This window comes from Dinoponera quadriceps, unplaced genomic scaffold (genome assembly GCF_001313825.1).
Source record: "Dinoponera quadriceps isolate SergipeBrazil2010 unplaced genomic scaffold, ASM131382v1 scaffold367, whole genome shotgun sequence".
Classification (NCBI taxonomy): domain Eukaryota; kingdom Metazoa; phylum Arthropoda; class Insecta; order Hymenoptera; family Formicidae; genus Dinoponera; species Dinoponera quadriceps.
This window is the reverse complement of record NW_014554712.1, coordinates 1,104,254-1,124,952: the sequence shown is the minus strand read 5'-3', so window position 1 is coordinate 1,124,952 and position 20,699 is coordinate 1,104,254. Positions and strand designations below refer to the sequence as shown.

Genomic DNA, 20,699 nt, shown 5'->3' with positions numbered 1-20,699 from the left:
AGCTCGAGGGTAATCCACCAAACCCACCACCGCGCGCGAGATGCGCTTGTCACACGAAGACAATCAACCCGGGCGCTGCTGCCAGCCCGCCCGCGGCGAGAAACCGCCAGTTTCGCCGAATCCGTCGCGTCGCTCGTAAATATCGAGTATATCTTGCGACGTGTATATTACGGTAAATAAATAAATATATATATATGTTACGCGCTTCACCGTGCGTCGTCACGCCGCCGGAATGTATAAAGTTCTGCGGTGCGAAATTGAATCTTGGAGGAATGGCGCTTCGGCGGACCGCGCGATTAAGTAAAATTGAAGCGTGAGAAAATTGAAAGCGGACTCGTTCCCTCACCGACGAGGGTCTAACCCGACTAATCGGAGGAACGAAAAGGACGACAAAGCGGACTCGTCTGCTTGTTGCGGGAAATCCGAAACATTCGAAACCCCCCCCTTCGATTCGCTGTCGTGATCGCACCCGATTATATTTCCGCGTGGCGTTTCAAGTGGCGCGAATCGATAACGACCTCATTAGTGTAATGTAATGTTAAATGGACACCTGCACCTGCGAGGCTCATCTGTAAAACGCGAGCAAATTTCGCGATACTCGTTCGTAATACACCGGCGTCGCGCGACCCTTCCGCGAGGGGTGGGGATCTCGCGCTCGTTAAGCGTATCGACGCGGCGATACGAGCGGCGTAACTAATTCCTCGGACTTGCGTTTGATTCGCAGGGCACACGGATTACCTGAGGGGATGCATGGCCGACATAATCTACAACGGCGCCAAAGTTATAGAATACGCCAGGTCGAGGAAAGGTCAGTCGGAGGCAACAGCCGTAACGTGGGGCTGCTCGCCGGAATTCGACGCCACGAGGAGCACGGAAGTCAGCTTCGTCGAGGACGGAGCGTTCGTCGCTATTCCGCGCCCCATCCCGCGCTCCGGTTCGAGGTATACATATACCAAAAGTGCCTCTTTCCGTTGTAACATATACGCTTCCATTTACCATCGTTGCCCCTACGAGACCGTAGAAAACGCAATTAAACTGTCGCGTTGCAGCCGTATCGACTGCATTACCGCGTATGGTATATATATATATATATATATATATATATATATATATATATATATGTCTGTGTATATATATATGTACATACGTACACATATATAGAGTGTTTCATAATATGTAGGCATAATTTGAAACACAGAAATTCAAGATACAAGAAAAAGACACAAAAAGTTCACAAAAACATTTATTCTACCTGATTTTGCTTCCGAGTCATAGACGTTTTCGTACTTCACTCATTCTTGTTGGGTTTGTTAACTCGGTTAAGTCAGCAAACTTAAGTCCACCGATATTTTTACACGTAAGGTCACTTAAAATCTATGATTAACAATAGATTCCCCTTATAATAAGAGTCTACACACCGCTCTGAACGCCATGTTCTGTCTATAAACCGGCTCAAGGTGTTTGATAACTTTGAAAATTTCCTTCAGATAGAAATGTGTGAAGACACTACGCCAGCTCAGTTTGCAACGAGAATTAGTGAAACACGAAAACGTCTGTGACTCGGAAACGAGGTCAGATAGGACAAATGTTCGTGCGAACTTTTCGCGTTACTTTCGTGAATCTATTCCCGACATTATGTGTCTACATGTTATGAAACACTCTGTATATGCGCGTACATATATCGACTGCGTGTATCGGCACAGCACGACGCTTTTGTCCCGCTGTGAGCTTTTGCTTATGTCGAACCCGCGAAATTACGTAATTAATATTTTCGACGTGTTGGTAACTTAGCTTTGAGCTTCACGTGGCGAAATGCGCGACGCAAACTTTGCAAAAGCAATTTCGCAGTTTCGCCGCACACGACGAAACGAACGCTCAACCTCTCCGGCTCGACATTCGGTCGTGTCCGTGTTTTTTTTTTCACCTTTCTCGCCGTCAGGCTTATAAGCGAGCGTATGCCGGTTTCGGGTCCCTCCCATCGCGCGATACCGCCGCGAAAACGCAAAATAAATACGTCGGTTCACGAATCCAATATCTTATGGTAATGCCGCGGGAAATCCGTTTCACTCGGGTTCGAGGCGGGGGTCGTCGCATAACTCGCATACCCTTGCGCGTGGCTGTATATCTACATCGCCCGCCGCATTCAAGCCATCGGTCAAGGGAAAGCCTTTCATGTTACTCGACTCCTACCACTTTCATCTCCCGCGCTGCTTTTAACGACCGAGTCCCGCGGGAACGTTGTTAAACCGTCTCGAAAAGCACAGGAAACAACTGTTTCAATCGCGCTCACGACACCGTCGATGTTAATTCTCGAGCAAGCGAGAAGCGCTGGACACGACGCCTTCGTCAATGGGAACAACTCGCGATCCCTCTCTTCTCAGGCGCGGCACAAGGATCGCGCGCGATACGCAGACGGGGACGGTCGATTGACTCGAAAGCTCATAACGATGAAGCTACTTACTACGCCAGCGCTCATTTGCGGAATTAATACTATTCGCGCGACGCTCTCTCGCGGATTCTGTCTCTTCGGATTGGCGAATATAAAATATCGCAAAAATAAGCGCGAACGGGACACACTTTACTGGGTCACCTTGAACGCCTGAAAAAGTAGTCGATATTGGAAGTTAGATTAAAGGCCGTATGTTAATCAGAGAAAAATAAGCTTTATTATTATCTTATTATTATTAACAAAGCAAATGATTAAAGTAAAAGAACGACAGCCAAAAGATGGATTGGTGCTCCTTGCATCCTATTGCTGAGATGTCTGTGTAAAATCTTAACAAAATCAGTCAAGTAATTTTCGACGAATCGTCGTCACCGACCCTAAAAATCTAATTTAGAGAAAAACACGTTTAAAATTCTCAGAATGTTTTTCATTCTAAAAATATCTCACCTGCAATCTGCAATTCTAGAGTCTTCATGTAACAAGCCTTCCGTATCTTCGCCACCGTCTTCTCTGCTCCTCTTTGAGATATTTGTTTTTTGTCGAGCTTCTTTTGATGACTCAAACGCCCGAGCGCCTGCAATCTTCACGCTTCCCTATCTAGTTCTTCGCATGTATCGAAACAAATCCATCCGGTTATTAATCCCACAGTTTGCATTATTGGTAAAATATTATTCCAAACTCAATTTTTCTGCGATAAAGTTTATAATATTCTTAGAAAGAATCCTTCTTCCTTCGCGTAAATGACAATGAGCTTTTCTAATACTTGATGATGAGTATATTTTAATACTATACCAAAAAAAAAAAAATTCTTTACTCAAGATAATTGCGCAAGAGAAGAAAAATAAGCCGAGTAATTGCTTTTCTTCGCAGTGCAAATAATATTTCTTTCTGTGCGGATACATCTATTTATTAGTACGATTTATTTCCACTTGGAATGCTCGTCCGATTCTCCGTGGGATCGCGGATGTTATTCTCAGGGTTATCGCGCTGTTCCTCGATTACCCAGCGACCACACAGACCACACTTATCTCCAGTGATCCATGACGTCACCGTCTTCCCTCGGGGCGGTGATCTCCGCGAATCCTCATGACGCTTCGTTTACACGAACAAAATCCTAAGCACGAGGAGGAGGCGAGGAAAAATTCGGTCTCCCGGTCGGAGACGCGCCGCTCTCGGCACTGTCCTTGTTTGAGAATTATTCGCGACGGTGCACCAAAGCGGCGGAAAAACGCTTCATTTTCACACGAATAGACGGCGCACACTGGGTTAGCGCGGTTAATGCCGGCTTTCGCGCATATGTACAGGTGGTTAAGTCCCGGTTGCGGCGCCCGGTTTACCGTGTCTTGTAGGATCGCGGAAACACCGCAGGTGCCTCCGTTGCTCTTTTGTATGTTGCACACCGAATTAAAAGCGCACCTACCAGTCCCGCGGTGCCTTAATTCAACACTTATCTGGGAAAATATATGTTAGGACCTGTTGCATTAATGCGGCCAAAAACGGGACAAAGGACACAAAGGACAGAGAGGGGTTCCTCATTGCGTTTCGTGCAAATATTTGAACGAACGCGCGACGTACGTCATCTAACCGGACGGCCGGCGCGCATCTCGTCGATGAATGAATAAGCAGTAGTCGGGCGGATGACTGGACAGTCGTGACTGTCTTCCTTCCGCGATGTGCTGCATGCGAAGCCGATGAACCGTGAGAATTCCGACGTGCGCTCTCTGAATTCAATTGATCCGGAAGATTCGAGAGTAACGTGTATGCGCGCCCCGATACAGACGCTCGGGCTATCTCCATTGCGCGCCGGCTGCAATTTCTGCTCATCGTTTAACCGCTAATTCACATCGATTCTCCACCGTCGCGTGCAAAACCCGGGAATTATCGGCCGGCTTAGCGTACATATCGAGTTCAATAATATACGTACCTATCTCGCGTTTTTCATCCGACTTGAGTCGGCGCGAAGATTAAACAAATTTCGCGGAAGCGGGCGGGCGGGACCACTTAATTTCCAACCGTCGGATTTCCTCCGGATCGTCCGGCTGGGAATCGATCGCGTAAGAAGCGAAGAGCTGTTAAAACACGTCCCCGGCAACCAAGCATCGGCCGACCGGGAAACAGAGGGAGACACAAACGGACCGTATTAGAGCATCCTCGGTGCACCTTCGGAGCGGTAAACAACTAATTGCGTTTACAATCCGCGCGCAGGTACAAGGTTTACCTACAACCGTCGCAAATTGTGCGGTGCGGTAAGACATTGACTGACGTGTACAGGAACATTCTCATTAATTCTATTTAACACAGTTAAACGATGAGATAATTTGCGATGGGATAATTGTAATTCGCGCGATTAAATCGCACTCGGGATTCGGTTACGGCCCGGCGGACCCGGCGTGCGTGTACTATCATCCGGCGCGCGCGAAATTTTCCAATAATTTATTTTACATATGAATAAGAAGAGTTTAGAAATTAATGAGCATTGCCGCGTGAATGTGAACGGTAACGGCTCGTGTGTGCGGCGAAAACTGATAAAAATGTTGCAAATACCGGGACGGAGGCGCGTCCTTGTGCAACGTGACGCCGCACATACCCCGCACGTACAATGGTAATTTTAATGCCCCCAGTATACGTGGCTGTCGCTGCAGTGTATATTATTACTACATCCGTCCGTTATTATGATGAAAGTCTACTCCGCATTCGTAACCGCCATTGTAGCGCTCCACCGTGTCGGTACTTCAAAAGTAATGAATCCGCCCGCTGAAGTAAATAATCGGCTTTCGTGTTCGCAGCAATCGTCTTCGCGCACAAGATGCGAAAAGCACTCGTCCCTCTCCCCTCCCAAAGTTTCGCCGCGTAGAAGTCGACCGAGCGAAATTTGATTTGATTACAATTATAAATTCACAGCGAACAATCTTCTCCCTACCCCCGCCACCACCACCACCATCATCACCGTCGTTCGCGCATTGCCTCGCTCGTTTAACTCGTGTTGCACGAATAACATTTTGCCTACTTAATCGCACTCCCCCCCCGTGAGGTCTGAATATTATATCGTCTGCGAAAAGCGACGAGTAAGCGGAAATTATCTTACGAGAATGATATTTGCGAAAGTTTAAATTATCAAATGTTTCCCGACATTCCCATTATTGCCGTTGCGTTTTATGCCGGCAGCGCGCGTTTCTCAAATTCATGGAATTTTATATCAACATGTATCTTGCCGGGATTCGGTTACGCTTCACATTTTCGAAAGAGGATACCGTCCATTATCCATTATTCGTTACTCCGTTTCATAACGAAATGGTAAATCGCTCCCCGACCGGAGTGTCGACGCTCGATCGACATGCGCGCAAAATTCCCTCGTTCGGCGCATGTACCGTTCCGCCGTGTCGATTCCGCGCGACACTTGGCCCCCGTCGAAGAAATCAGCCGCGAAATTCTAATCTGATCGCGGATACGCGATAGTATCGGAATTTTCCGTTACTCCCCTCCTGGCGAACCGCCTCGACATCGGTCCCGTCATTCGGACGGACGGACACGTTCTCCGTGGTATCGCGAGGTCTGTGCAACTACGGTGACGCGCCGATAACGCGCTCCTTTATTTTTAAGAGATACCGATGAGACCTCCCCCACCGCTCACGAATTCCCGTCTTTCCTGCGCCTTTGCAGATGGGAATTCGAGCTGAAGACCGGCGCCGACGGCGGCCTGTTGCTCTACAACACCGGGCAATCGTCCTACGCCGATTACCTCGGCATCGAGCTGTTCGAAGGCAAGATTCGGCTGTTGATGAACAAAGGTAACGGCCCGTCCGAGCTGATACACGGCACCGTGGTGGCGGACGGCAATTGGCACAGCGTAATCGTCGATTTCAATCCGAGCGGCATCGGCATCGCCGTCGATCGTCACGAGAAAGCGATGGCACTGCCGTCCGGCGGCAATCGCTTCCTCGATCTGGCCGACACGCTCTATATCGGCGGCACCGAGCTGAACAAACGCGCCCGGGCACTCGGCAAGGGCCTCCGGTCCGGCGATGTGAGCTACAAGGGCTGCATACGAAACATGGTGCTCGATAACAAGGACCTCGGTCTACCCGACGTTAAGGTCAGCCAGGGTATCGTCGTCGGCTGCGTATGGGGCTTCCCGTGCGTCGAGGCGGACCCGTGCATAGCCGGGGCTACGTGCTCGCAGCTGGGCGTCAGCTCGTTCAAATGCAACTGCGAGCAATCGCTGTGCATCAAGCCGAATTACGCTGATGACTACAAGGTAGATCAATTTTAATTGAGTTCCGATGACGCTCTCCACTCTCTTGGCGCGGGTTACGTTGCGGTTGCGAGCTAATTATGTCACCGGTAGCCGGCATATGGATTTATGGAGATCCAAAATGTACGAGGCTAACTTAGTCAAGATAGAGCGCGCATATAGGCCGCTCTTTGGCCCTTGTTCGCCCAACTAGCGTCATTTATACGCGAGATATATAGGAGGGCCATTTTAGTTTTATCCGTGTCAATCGCGCAAATGACCGGTTTTCTGATCCGGGGAGATATTCGAGCGACGAAGCGCACGTTGAAACGATATCCCGACGAGGAGCGTTTCGGTAGAATGTAAAAAGTCGATACGACGGCACCTTTGCAGATCTACTCCAACGGCACTCTGCCCGTAAACCTGGAAATTCTTTCGCTGAGTCCTATACTGGTTTCCGAGGGGAAGTGTGTGGAGGTGACGAGCGAAAATATCGGGATGGTGCTGGACATTGCTAAATACGGCGTGGGAGAGGAGGGTGTCGTATTCACCTTGGTAACGCCACCGACTTACGGCACACTGACGCTCGACCCGCTAACGACCCGGAGCGATCACTCCTTCACGTTACAGGATATCAATCGATCAGACAAGGTAACAGTACGACCGGCCATCGATCTACCGAATCCGTCGAACGTTAAATTCGTTACACAAGTAAATAATTTTCTGTTAAATTCAACACATTTCTCAAACGGTCCGCACAAATTAAAATATTGAGACGACATAAAAACATGTTAAATTAACAAACGGGCGTGTGAAAAATTTAACACAAAAATCTTAACAAGGACCGATTTTTTCACGTACAAGTACAAAATGTCTTTCACCGTGTTACACGAAAGTTCAGCCACGACCGGCGATCGCCGCGACGTTCGCCCGTCGGTCACACGTGCGCACGACGACGGAGCCCCGAAAGATCGCCGAGGAGTTTCGCGGAAACACGTGTAAAAGACGAAACTCGGTCGACCTGACGTTAATTAATATCAAGTGACCAAACGCTCCGTCCCGTACAGGCCGGCCGACCGACCCGTAGGCCGTAGAAGGTGCGGAGGAACGTGGAAAGTCATGTGTTCTTCCAGTTCGTCATAGGACCACGCGTTGCTATACATAGTACGCGCCATAAGGACTAACTTTAGAACCGTTGGAGGGTCGGACAGCTCCGTCCGTGGTTCTCGTCGTCCGCTAACCCACACTCAATTTATCTAGCGACAGTGCTCTATTTATAAACTGCCGCGCCACCACTTATTAATGGTTTTTCGTTAAATCGCGTATCGGGCTTTTTATACCGTACCGTGCCATCGACTCTCGTTACCTGCCGCCAATTACTTTCTAATCGTTACAAAAAGAACGGGGGATAAAAAGGCGACCCCCCCCTGCCTTTTCCACTCGTTCTCTCTCTCTCTCTCTTTCGCGTCTCGCGGGATCGGCGACCGACGACGCCCACTCGATATGCTAATCAACGACTGCAGGCATAACCCCCGTCGCTCTAATTAATTTCAACCGCGGTCGATCTCGAGTGTTAGATCGAACGGCAGAAAGGATAACACGAGTCGGGCGTTCTGACGTGCTCGTCCATGATTAATTCTGATTCTGTAGCACGACGTGGCATACATACGTGTGTGTGTGTGTGTGCACACCCGCTCGAGATTCCCGTGGCGGGAGCTGCGGCAAGTTTAAAGTCCACACACTCCTCTTTCGTTGTAAGGTCGCGTCTAACCGATACTGCACGACAGATTAGTAGCACTCGCGCGCGATCTCCCCGTCGTGTGCAAATTTACTTTATAAGACGCGCGCGAACACGGAAGATGCGTAAGACCGGGACGCCACGTCACTTAATCCTCGAGCTCGCGCGATTCGGAAATGTCTATTAAACGCTTTCAGAAGTACCGTTGTCTGCCCGTGTTACGGATCTCGTCTTAGTATTACCGTTAATTTCCCCCGGTCTCGGCGATTCCTCCACATTAGGCGCATGATGTATAGCGTTTATCCTTATGATAATTGACTTCCTCGACAGATACAGTACACGCACGACGGTAGCGAAACCACAGAGGACAGCATGATTCTGGAACTGACATTGGTGGCCGGGACAGGCTACACGCTGCCAGGATACCTCCAAGGACGCCTCAGGTTTCCTCTTCACGTTAATGTCACTCCTGTCAATGACCCTCCGTTGCTCGAGATACCGACCGCGAAAGTGCTGCGTCTGGCCCAAGTAAGACACGAAAATAAACTCGAGAAGAGAGAGAGCTCGTCTCCTTCTCCCCCCCCCGACCGCTCATTCCGTCACACTTTTTCCACGAACGCCCAATGCGACAATGCGATAATTCGAAACACGTTGCGTCTCGCCGGCCGAAACAACCACCGCTTCACGCCACCTAACCGAATCAATTAAACAGAGGCCGAATGAAATAGGAGCTTATTTGTGGCTCATGCATCTTCGGAGAACGCGGCAATTTAGCCGCGGTGAAATCGATTTAACTCGCTCGCGCGCCGGTCATCGCTCTTAATTAACCGCGTGTAAGCCCGAGGATACACGCGATATGCGTGTGTGTGTGTGTGTTGCGTATACGCGTGGCCGCACATAGCGAGCGAGCGTGCACATTTCTTTCGATCCGGATGTACATTCTCGGAATAGCGATGATCGGCGATACAAAGGCGGAAATTGTCGCGGCCACGGCAATCGACGTCCCCCTCCCCGTTTGATTTTAGCGTCAACGCGCGGGAATAGCCGTTTTTTCGTCCGCCGCGATTGTGTAGTGCAAATCGCTCGATACACCGCGCTCTCCACGTCGCGCACGAGACGGACGGGCGTGCGAAAGCGCGAAAAACGCTGATACTCTTCGCAGGGCACGAGGAAAACACTGACCAAGGAGCTAATATGGGCGATAGACAACGACACACCCTCGGAAATGCTGACCTACACGGTTTTACGAGCGGACACCGACGCCGGCCACATCGAGAGAGTCACAACCCCGTTCCGACATATCGACACGTTCACGCAGGCCGAACTGATGCAGGGTCTCATCGCTTACGTGCATCGCGGAAACGGTAATGAGCGCGAACGTTGCGTCCTTTTTTCGAAAGTTAAATTCGAATATCGTTTTAACATCCAATGTTGAGGTAATAAACGCAGCATGTTAAATTAGCTGAGCGATTGTGTTAAGAGAACTCGAGGTAATATTTCGTTTTTAAATGATGCGTAAAAAACTAAACTGACATAGATATAACACACATGCAAACGTCACGGAAATAGTAACGTATCAGCTGTATGTTAATTTTACATTGAAGTAATGACCAAAAGTCAGTAATACAAGAAAATGTCAACATTTGGACACAAGGTTTCTTATTGCGTAGCGCTTCTCATTTCCCCGAGCCTACGACAGGGCTCTCGTCGAGATTCCGCTGGTACGAACGAGTCGAATGTTAACTTTGCAGCCAAGCCGAACGCGATGCTGGGTCTGCAGGTGAGCGACGGCATCGTAAGCAGTCAGCCGGCGAACCTGCGCGTATCAGCTTACCCGTTGCAAATCAAGCTGACGCATAACACCGGCCTCGTTGTGGTGCACCGTTCGTTCTCCTACCTGACACCCGCGAATCTCTCGTTCGCCACGAATTCCGACGACAACACCATCGACATCCGTTACGACGTCGTCTCGCCGCCGCAACACGGAGTTTTGCAAAAACCCAGGGACGTCACCGGTACCTGGATGAACGTCGACCACTTCACCAGTCGAGACATGGAGTCGCATATCGTTCGTTATTATCACAACGTCGGTAGTCCTAATCAGGACGACTTCAAGTTCCAGGCGAGTGTGCGCGAGGTGAAGACGCAGCAGACCTACGACTTCCGTATCACTTTCATCGATCTCGAGCTGAGGGAAGCCAGAAGGGTGCCTGTTAATCTCACCAATACGCCGAACATCACTATCGCGAGCAACCACTTGAGGTACCAGACGAATCCATTAGTTACGTCGCCGGGCAAGATTGTTTTTACTCTCACCACGGGACCAAGATACGGCAATTTGTTTCTGTCCGATCGCAAGCTCAGTTCGAGCGACACCTTTACGCAAGAAGACATCGAAGCCGGCAGGCTGATCTATCGTCTGTTCCGACGCGCTTACTCCAATATCCTCGACGAAATAACGTTTAAGGTCAACGCACCCCAGTGCGTCGACATACACGCCAACTTAAAGTTCCAATATCACGTCGGTAGAAACGCCGGAGGCAAATCGCTGGAGGGGGTGGAGAGCCTGAGGGTCGACGAGGGCTCCAAAGTGCCTCTGAGAATCGCGCATGTGAATCCGAAGGAATACGGTATATCTTCCCTGATATATAATCTTACAATAAAACCGAATCACGGCTGGCTGTCGATCGCGAATACCTCGCGTTCACAGGGACAAAGGAACGTCTCGTCCTTTACGTTCGAGGATTTGTTGACGCAGACGGTGTACTACGTGCACGACGATTCCGAGACGAAAGATGACTCTTTCGAGTTCGTGGCGGTGTCCCTGGACCCCGTGGATTTCATGTACGCCGGGCGATTCCGCGTCGAGATCACCATGAGGAACGACAATCCGCCGGAGCGAACGGCCGACAGGACCTTCCATGTCGTGTTGAAGGGCGAGAAACTGATTACCAACAAGGATCTCGCTTACACGGACAAGGACATCGGCACTAGAGCGAGCGAGCTCGTTTACACCAGGAGGGACAACCGGAGGAGCGGGATATACCGAATTACCAATCCCACGGTGCAAATACGCGAGTTCACGCAACAGGACATCAACGACGGCGTGATCCTTTTCCGGCATCAGGGTGACGAACACGAGAAAATTGAATTCGGTATCACCGACGGCCACTTCTACCGGACCGGCGCTCTTGAAATCCAAGCCAGTCCGCCTTATATCAGATTGCGCGAGAGCAACGGTTCGGTGGTCCAATTCAACAAATCCGTGGTGCTTCAGCCGAGAGAACTGGAGATCGAGACGAACGTGTACACCAGTGAGAAGGACATCAAGTACACCGTGTGGGAGAAACCGAAGCACGGTATACTGCTGAAGCACAATAAAGAATCCAACAGTTTCACGAAGGACGATTTGAGGCACGGTTCGGTCGCGTACAAGCATCTGGGTGGAACCTTGACGAAGGACGTTTTTAAGTTTACGGTGCACGTGAAGGACGCAGAGACCGACGACGCGTTCGCGATCCAAGTCTACCCGGAGAGCTACTGGGAGCCGTTGATCGTCCAGAATAACAAGACGATATTCGTCGAGGAGGCTACGAGCGTTCTGCTGAGCCGGAAGAGCCTCGAAATAATGCATCCGAACATATCATCGACCGAGATCGTCTATCACGTGCGGGAGTGGCCGTTGAACGGCTATCTGGATCTGCAGATCCACGACGAGCACAGCGAGGAGATGAAGGAGGAATACAGCGTCAACGCCGTAAAGCACTTCGAGCAGAATCTTATAAACGACGGTCGCGTCTTCTACGTACAATCGGTGATGAATCAGACGAACGACCGCTTCGTCGTCGACGTTACCAACGGCATCACATGGCTGCGCGGTCTGAGCGTGAACTTCGTTATAGTGCCGGAGAAACTCTACGTCGAGGCGAAGGGCTTCGTCGTGGTGGAGGGGAAGAGCGTGATATTAGATGAGTCGAACTTCTCGGTGATGACGCCCTATTACGCCGGAAAAGTGACGGATTACAGGATCGCGGAGAAGCCGAGGCACGGCACGATCGTCGACTCCACGAAGAACGCTCAGGCGAAGAAGTTCTCGCAGAAGCACCTGAATGCCGCGGTCGTACTCTACAGACACAACGGGGACGAATTCCCGACGGACTCCTTCAAGATGATCGTCACGGCTGGCGACAAGAGCAGCGAGCCCTTCGACGTATCGATCACCGTTCAGCCCGTTAACGACGAGATCCCCGTGCTGGTGAACCGGACCAAGATAAACGTCTGGCAAGGCGGATCCGTCGTCGTGACATCCGCGAATCTGGCGGCAGTCGACAACGATACCGACCCGCGCGATATCACGTTCAACGTGACCGGAGTGAGAAACGGTTACATTTCATTAATTAACTCCGCCGATGTGGACATTTATAATTTCACGCAGAGTCAAATCAACGAGTCGCAGGTGGTGTTTACGCATACGAGTGAGTATATTATTATTAATATTGTTATTATATTCGAAAATTAATCTAAACGCACATACGCGAATTATTTCTACATAATTATACGTACATGTATAACGCAAAATGCTGACGAGAGATTAATTACGAACTATAAGCACGAATTCGATTAATTCCGCATTGGAATATACGTGCGTGAGATCATGCGAGTATAATAATCGATACGGAGATAATGAAAGCGCCCCATGCTCTTTCAGATGGTTCCGACGCGGAGTTTAACTTCGTATTGAGCGACGGTGTACACACGACGGAGTCTTACACGATCTTGGTCGCCACAAAGCCAGTCCGTTTGAACATCGAGCACAATATACCCCTTAATGTCTTCCCCCTCACCAGGAAATTAATATCGGAGAAGCTTTTATTAACGACGTGTTCAGACGAAGCGAGAGAGATTAGATACACTGTGCGAAATGGACCCCATTTGGGCAAAGTTATAATGGAGACAAGTGAGGGCGTATGGCTCGAGGTCGAGCGATTTACTCAGAGAGATATAAACAATAGCAAAGTGATTTACGAGCACACCAAGCAGTTCATGGACCTGACGGCCAACGACTCTTTTACGTTCGACATAGAAGCACACTTCGCTGGAGCTTTAACGAATCAGGTATAGAAGATGACCGAGCAGCCGCTTAACGGACAGCTTCATCGTTTAAAAGAATCCCTTATCTACTATCAGAATAGTTTAATTTTGCAAATCAATACTATTCGTGCTTCCGGCAAATTAAGAGATTCGACTTTTACGTAACGTTATTAATTTCTAACGGTATACCATGTATTGCAGGTTTTCCAAATAGATATATCAGTTTCAAGCGGTGGCCTAGACCGATACATCTCCGCGAAGAACGTGAGAGTCGTGGAGGGTGGGTCCGCGCAAGTCATTATGAACATCAGCGGCATCGTGTCATTCCTGCAGATCAACGCCGGGCTCCAGCAACCGGCGGTACTTTCGAGATTGGTTCATCAGCCCAGCCACGGACACGTGATGCTTCTGCCGGATCTGAACGTGACTACCTTCACGCAGCCGCAGATCGAGGGTGGAAAGATAGCTTACTACCACGACCATTCGGACACTCTGGAAGATCGCATACAATTCTCCCTGTACCTGACACCCGGCCACGTGTTGCTCTGCAACACCAGCGTTCCCGTCGTCATCGAACCGGTCAACGATGAGCCTTTCAAGCTCGTCACGAACGCTCCGTACATCACGGTCGTCCAGAATCAAAATCAGACCATCACACGGGAGAATCTCCTCACCATCGATCCCGACACACCACCGGAGGAGATCATTTACGACGTGATCTCGGGACCGACGTACGGCAGATTGCTGCTCCTGCCCTTCGACCAGAACACGTCGGAGGTGCGGCAGGTGAATAAGTTCTCTCAGTACGACGTGGACTCCAATCGAGTGGTGTACGAGCACAATGGGCCGCTGCAGGCCGCCTCCTTCTACTTCAGAGTCTGGGACGGTCGATTTAATCCGAGTTACACCGTTTTCAACGTCCACGTGCTGCCGATACGTTTGAACGTGACGGTGCTCGGGCCGGTGAGCTTACAACAAGGTTCGAACGTGGCTCTCGTATCGGAGAACAACGTGAAACTCGACACGAACGCTCGACAGGACCTGGTTACCTACGAAATCATGACGCATCCGAAGCACGGAGTGCTGTACGTGAGGGACAACGCCGCGGCGACCTTCAAGCAGACCGACCTGCTGTCGAAGAGCGTGATGTTCATGCAAACCGACATGACGGTATTGAACGACAGTCTGGAACTGTCGGCGCGCTTGAGCGGCTTCGAGCAGCAGCACATTCGCGTGGACATCAAGGTAATACCGCTCATGATCATGAACCCGATGATAGCGTTGGCGGGTGAGAAAAACCAGATAACTCTCCGGTATTTGGACGCGACGCCTTTGGCGAAGCTGACGACCAGCAATCCCCTCTACACCATCGTGAGAAAGCCAAAGTTCGGCAAGATCAAGAGGATCATCAGGAGCTCCTCGTCGTCCGGCGAGAAGAGAGGCACGCGTGAACGGGAGGTGGCGCGGTTCTCGCATCAAGAGATCGTATCTGGCGTGATATATCTCGTCTGCAGAAAAATACCCTCGATCGAGTACGAGGGGATCGCGGACAGCTTTACCTTCATCTTGGCGGCGTCCATCTTCCAGCCGGCGGTGGGCGACTTCGAGTTCAGGATCAGACACGACACGGACGACGACAACATCACCTTAGGCGGCCCGATGGACCCGGTCGGTCACGAGGGCGAGATGGCGATCGCACCGAACATGAGCAACGACTATCTGCTGATCCTCGGCATGCTGCTAGGCGTCTTCCTTCTCGGAGTGGTGGTGATCATCACGATCAGGTGTCGGCACAACAGGTACAAGCACGCCGAGGAGGAGAAGCCGGAGAGCACACCCGCCGTCGGTGTGATGCCGCTCCCCAGACCTCCTGATCATCTGATGCCTGCGACTCCGCATCTCAAGCCCTTCGGCAACGATCACAATAGCGTGACGGCGAGCACGCCTTTGCCGGTATTGCCGTCGACGTTGCCGCAGTGCAAGGTGATACCGCTGAGCCCTCTGGAAAGCGGCTCAGAGGTCGACGTGTCCGCCAGGTATCCTTACGGGGTGGCGGACGGCGACGAATGGAGTAGCTTCGACACTTCCGATCTACCTTGCCAGTCGGCCACAACTCAGAGGACCAAGAAGAACCCGTTGCTGAGGAGGGATCAGTACTGGGTCTAGCAGGAGACGAACGCGTTGCGGTTCATGCGAAGGAAGCCGTAGCGACGTCTCGCGATCGTGCGGAACTATATATCGAAACTATCGTGGATATCACGGACTTGATGTGCCTAAGGAAAGTGAAATCTGCGCACGGGATTTACGGAGGTCGTTCGAAGCCGGACGCCGCGTGAGAACGACGATGAAATGTCGATGGTGCGGCGAGGTCAGCCCGGTGACTGTGTCGGCGTGTCGTCCGATTGTGGTTTGAAGAAAGGGGAAAATAAAATAGAGAACAAACGGAGGGGACTTCTGAACGGAGACTTCTACGGATCGACGTTTTCGATCGGACTCGCGATCCGGGGGTAGTTCGCAGTGTCTCGTGTATCGCTAGCCTAAAACGATATAAGCAGAATTCTAGAGAACCTTCTTGAATGTCACGACTATCGCCGCTATCACGAGCTCAATGTGCCTAAGAGATGTCTGATTCTGCTGACATTTTTCCACTGATCGCAACGTCGATCTTTCCTGTACACCCGCTCAACGCTCCTTCCCTTCGGCAGATCGATACACACATACATGCATACATACACACACATATATATATATATGTGTGTCTGTGTGTGTGTATGTATATATATGATATCTGACTGGCAAACGAATACGGCAAGTCGCAATTCGGTGGATACCAAGAGAGATCTCTGTCGGTAAAAATCATTCCGATTCTAAACCGGAAATCTGTCCGTCGATTCACTGGCTCGTTTTAGAGTGCAGACCCTCAGAAGAATCCGTATAATAACATCTTTTACGTTTTTCTCTATCTCTTTCCACTTTTTACACTTTTTGTAAACTTAGAACAGTAAGAAGTACCAAGTTACGAAAATGGCATTTATCGATCCCTACTGTCGTAAGTTTCAGGTGAAATCAAAACCAAGGCGGAACTTTCGCTCTGCCTTAAGCTACGTAGATAAAGGCCGAGGACCGAGTAAACGGGACAATGTAGGAGTCTCGGGATTGTCGAATCGTAAAACGATCCAATATCTACAATGCAATCGAACACTTGCACGTTCCTCTTACTCGTTTCTTGCCGTTGAAGCGCAACCGAATATATTAATGCGACTGTACTCCAATTTGGACATATCTTTTTATATACCATTGTATTGCTTGAGTTGAGCTTTCATTTCTCTCAAATGGTCTCGCGTTTCAGTTCATTCTATCGTTACTCCGACTATCTCGGTATTATCCCTATTAGCTCATATCGTACGATTGAATCGACAATTAACGTTCGTACATTCGTTCGTTCATTCGGTAAAACGCGTACACGCATCGGTGGAAACGGCGAAGTCGATTTATTTTTACGTGGCATGAAATGCGTTGAATTATGGCTCTCGTTAAAAAAAAAATGTACAGCATGCAGCAGATGAAGAAATCGTATCGACTGTTTGTCGCGATCGCAGCGTAGGAGCGAGGCCCGTCGATCGATAGCGTTACTTCCGCCGCGAATCATCGTTTTTAACGTTTCTTTCACGACGAAGCGTCACAACGATTATCTTTAATGGGATTACGTAGTATCTCGCCTACGAGACGCGCAGTCATCCGTTTGCCCGCATGATTCGTCTCTGTAGCGAGCGATAGGACACTTTGCTTAGGCGACGCCAGATAACACGACTGTTCAACGTATCTGAAATTGCGAATTATCGTTAACGGTCTAAGCCTGCAAGTCGTTTTTTACACGAGTCCGTTGAACTTTCCTACTACGAGTCGTTGACGCGCGGCGAGTTCGTAATTCATAAGCGATGAACGGGGTAATGTATGTATGTGTGTGTGTGTGTGTGTGCGTGTGTACGGTTCCGGTATTACGAGAGAAATTTATTGACGGGGGCGTGTTGACGAGTTCGTTGATTCATAAGAGAAATTTTACGTTACGTTACCCTCATACGCGAACTCACTCAACGAATCCGCTTCCGGCCAATGCCAAGCGAACGCGATAGACCGCGTTGTAAATTATCGTTTAGCCTGCAATTGTAATTATACGAAATGATCAGGTGTGAACCGTTAGACCGATGTCTCTCGCGATGAGCATCGTTATTAAATAGACGTAAAAATTACACGTCAACGTAAACGAAAAAGTAATATTCGTGTCGACGTGTCACGAACGACACAAATTAAGTTAGAAGTCACTGAATGGCCACGTTAGTTTTCGACACGAGCCTATTTTATGTAAGTTGCTAGGATTGCTTGCGTTAAGATTAAATAACGTTGCCGTTGTAAAATTCTCAAATAGAAATTTCATTACACTTCTGCAGAAGCTCGAGCGTACGTCTGGCCGAAAGTGGATTAATGGCGACTTCCTTAAAAAGAATCTTAGAAGCGTATTTAATAAAGCAGTCTAATGTGAATGTTGATTATAGCAATTGTAATGATATATATATAATATATATATATATATATATATATATAATGCGAACACTCTCCTACACGCGCGTAGAACGTACTACCGTTCCATGGATTGATAGCATACGCATTGATAGATTCTAATTAAAGACGTTTTATCGAGATAAAGACAAAGGGAGATAGAGAAAGAGAAAGAGAGAGAAAGACACCCGTTCGTTGATTCATGAATATGCTAGAAACGAACCGTTAGGCTTTTTTACATCCATCAAAAAACGAACTGATCTGAGTGCCAAACTTCTATAATCTATGATATTATATAATTACCATAGGAATGTATTTTCCCTGCCGACTGAATGCATTACTCTTCTAATTCTAATAAATTGAATGTGCGATGTTAAGTAAATACGGTCTAATTTATTATTTAGCGCACATTTTTATGTGACTTATTTTTCTTGTTTATCATAATGCGTTATTATTATTAATATTACGATTTACTTTATATATACTAAATACACGTGTTATTAAATAAATTAATTAAACGAAAATTATTTTCGTTTAATTATTATTTCGTTTATTATTATTATTTAATTAATTATTAATTAAACGAAAATTTTTTATAACCGTTATAACACGTTTTTATATTTTATAAAAATTTCTGTTATTACGAAAGATAAACGAGGAAATACAACAAATCCATTAAAAATACACATGTACGCATATATTATATATGATTGAGTTATGAGAATATTTCTGTTTAATTTGCTAATGATTTTACGTAACACATTTTTGTATGTGGTATTACGTAACTTGCGCGTCGATGGAATCAACAATAAAAATCAGTTTTATATGGTATGTATGACACATAAAATATTTTCCTCGCGGTAATCATTATTGATTTGATTAACAAAAGAATAGACGTCTCACTCTTAGACGAAGTCAAGAGTGTTGTTTTAAAAATTCGGAATAAATTCGGTTTTTTTATTTTCCAAAGGTTTGTTTCAGTTTCTTCCCGTGGATGAATAAAAAAATGGAAAATGCGATTTTTTTTTAATTATAGCAAGACAGCATCAAAACCGATCATACCAAAGACTTGATAGAAATAAGTTGTTTATCCTGATATTGTTTAAACAATAAAATTAGATTTATATTTCGTAAACAAGAGACACGTTTTATTTAACATGAGAATAAGATAATAATTTTGTAGTACTGAGAGGTGGCAAATATCTATTTAATTGTTTGAATGATGTAAACAATAATGTATATATCAATCAAAATTAGGAGGACATTTTCTTCCCCTCCCTATATTCACATAAAATCTATCATTATAGTAATTGTGTCCAGTTCGCGCCGCGTCCAGTTCGCGCCGCTGCATCGATGTAAACAAATGAACGTTGTTATTTACCTATTGCGAGTTACCAACTTTTTTTTCACTCATTTATTCGATAAAAAAAATTTTCCAAAATATTTTGACTTTTCATTAAAACTTTCAAGTTCAAACGTAAGAAAGATATTTCGTCACTTCAGATTTGATGAATTAATAGTTTTAAATGTTGCCCCGTACAGTTTAATTATAAATTTTTTGAACGAATTAAACTCTCTTTAAAGCCACTTTCTCAGTATGGCAAGCTACCTTGCAAATAAAATTAGTGATATGATAGTAGTTTGCCATAACAACTAACTTGCTACATGAAGGCTTTTACAAAAAGTTTTCCAGATGAAAGACATCCTAACAACTGAGCAGTTCGAAACCTACCTCATAAGCTCGTGATAGAAATCTGGTTCGACAACGTCGACATCATGAATACAACGAAGATAATGCACGAGCTTGTGAGTCAGTCTACTTGTGGATTGGAATTCAATTTATTTTAAAGAAAAAGAAATGATTAAACTCGCTGTTCCCAGAGTTAGGTGGTTTAGCCTGCTTGGGGTTTAGTAGGGGTGGTTTCTTGACCTTCATTTGACCTATGGAAGTCACGTTAACCTTATACTTTGATACATATCTGGATGTAAAATTTCCCGCTCTTTCTGAATCCGGCATTAAAAATAGGGGGTTCCATTTAAAAAAGTGTCCTTGACCTTGAAATGACCTTGAAAACTGACCTCAAGGTCAAGGTCATTAGCACAAATAGATGACACTCACTGTCCTCGACAACTTTTATCGGAACATTTTTTTCGTAGGTTGCGTAGTTTCGGAGATATCTCTGATTGACGATTAAAATGGGTCACCGTGTATATAAATTACATCGTGCTACGTTACAGGCTACTTTCATCTGGACAGTAACAATAATTGAACCTGTTTGAACTTGTTAGAGAGCTCTCGAAGGTCGACAGGATTCATACGCCATCGGGATTCACAAATTCTCACATCCTCGGTGTCGAAACGCGCAGTGACAAGCTTTAAAAGCACGTATGATCTAACCGACGCGACGCGATAAACCGTAACGGTTCGCCATATCAATTTGCACTGAAAATTGTGTGAATCGAGCGATATGTTCAAACGGTTTTGTTTGAAAATGTGCGGTTAACTTCAGGTCGCCGTGGAAAAGTTGTGTTTGTTAAAAGAATAACGAGCTAACGTACTTGAAATTATTTCCCTGCATCTTCGAACGATTTAAGTGATGGATAATATCCTAGGATAAAATATAAATATATTTCTT

General features: G+C 47.5%; 1 protein-coding gene across 11 annotated transcripts in view; it reads left to right on the top strand.

Annotated features, from left to right (window-relative positions):
- Positions 1 to 18,514, top strand: part of LOC106741054 (chondroitin sulfate proteoglycan 4) — a 63,678-nt gene extending 45,164 nt beyond the window's left edge. For 10 of the 11 annotated variants that reach the window (XM_014612643.1, XM_014612636.1, XM_014612639.1 and 7 more), the window contains 8 exons: positions 725 to 941; positions 6,107 to 6,701; positions 7,071 to 7,328; positions 8,746 to 8,943; positions 9,578 to 9,779; positions 10,167 to 12,890; positions 13,124 to 13,530; positions 13,708 to 18,514. In XM_014612643.1, coding sequence (XP_014468129.1) covers positions 725 to 941; positions 6,107 to 6,701; positions 7,071 to 7,328; positions 8,746 to 8,943; positions 9,578 to 9,779; positions 10,167 to 12,890; positions 13,124 to 13,530; positions 13,708 to 15,672 — 6,566 coding nt within the window. In that variant the 3' untranslated portion in view covers positions 15,673 to 18,514. Of the gene's footprint in view, positions 1 to 99; positions 173 to 724; positions 942 to 6,106; positions 6,702 to 7,070; positions 7,329 to 8,745; positions 8,944 to 9,577; positions 9,780 to 10,166; positions 12,891 to 13,123; positions 13,531 to 13,707 lie in introns of those variants that run through there. The other variant, XM_014612646.1, reaches the window with a different exon arrangement.
- Positions 18,515 to 20,699: the final 2,185 nt, after the last annotated feature.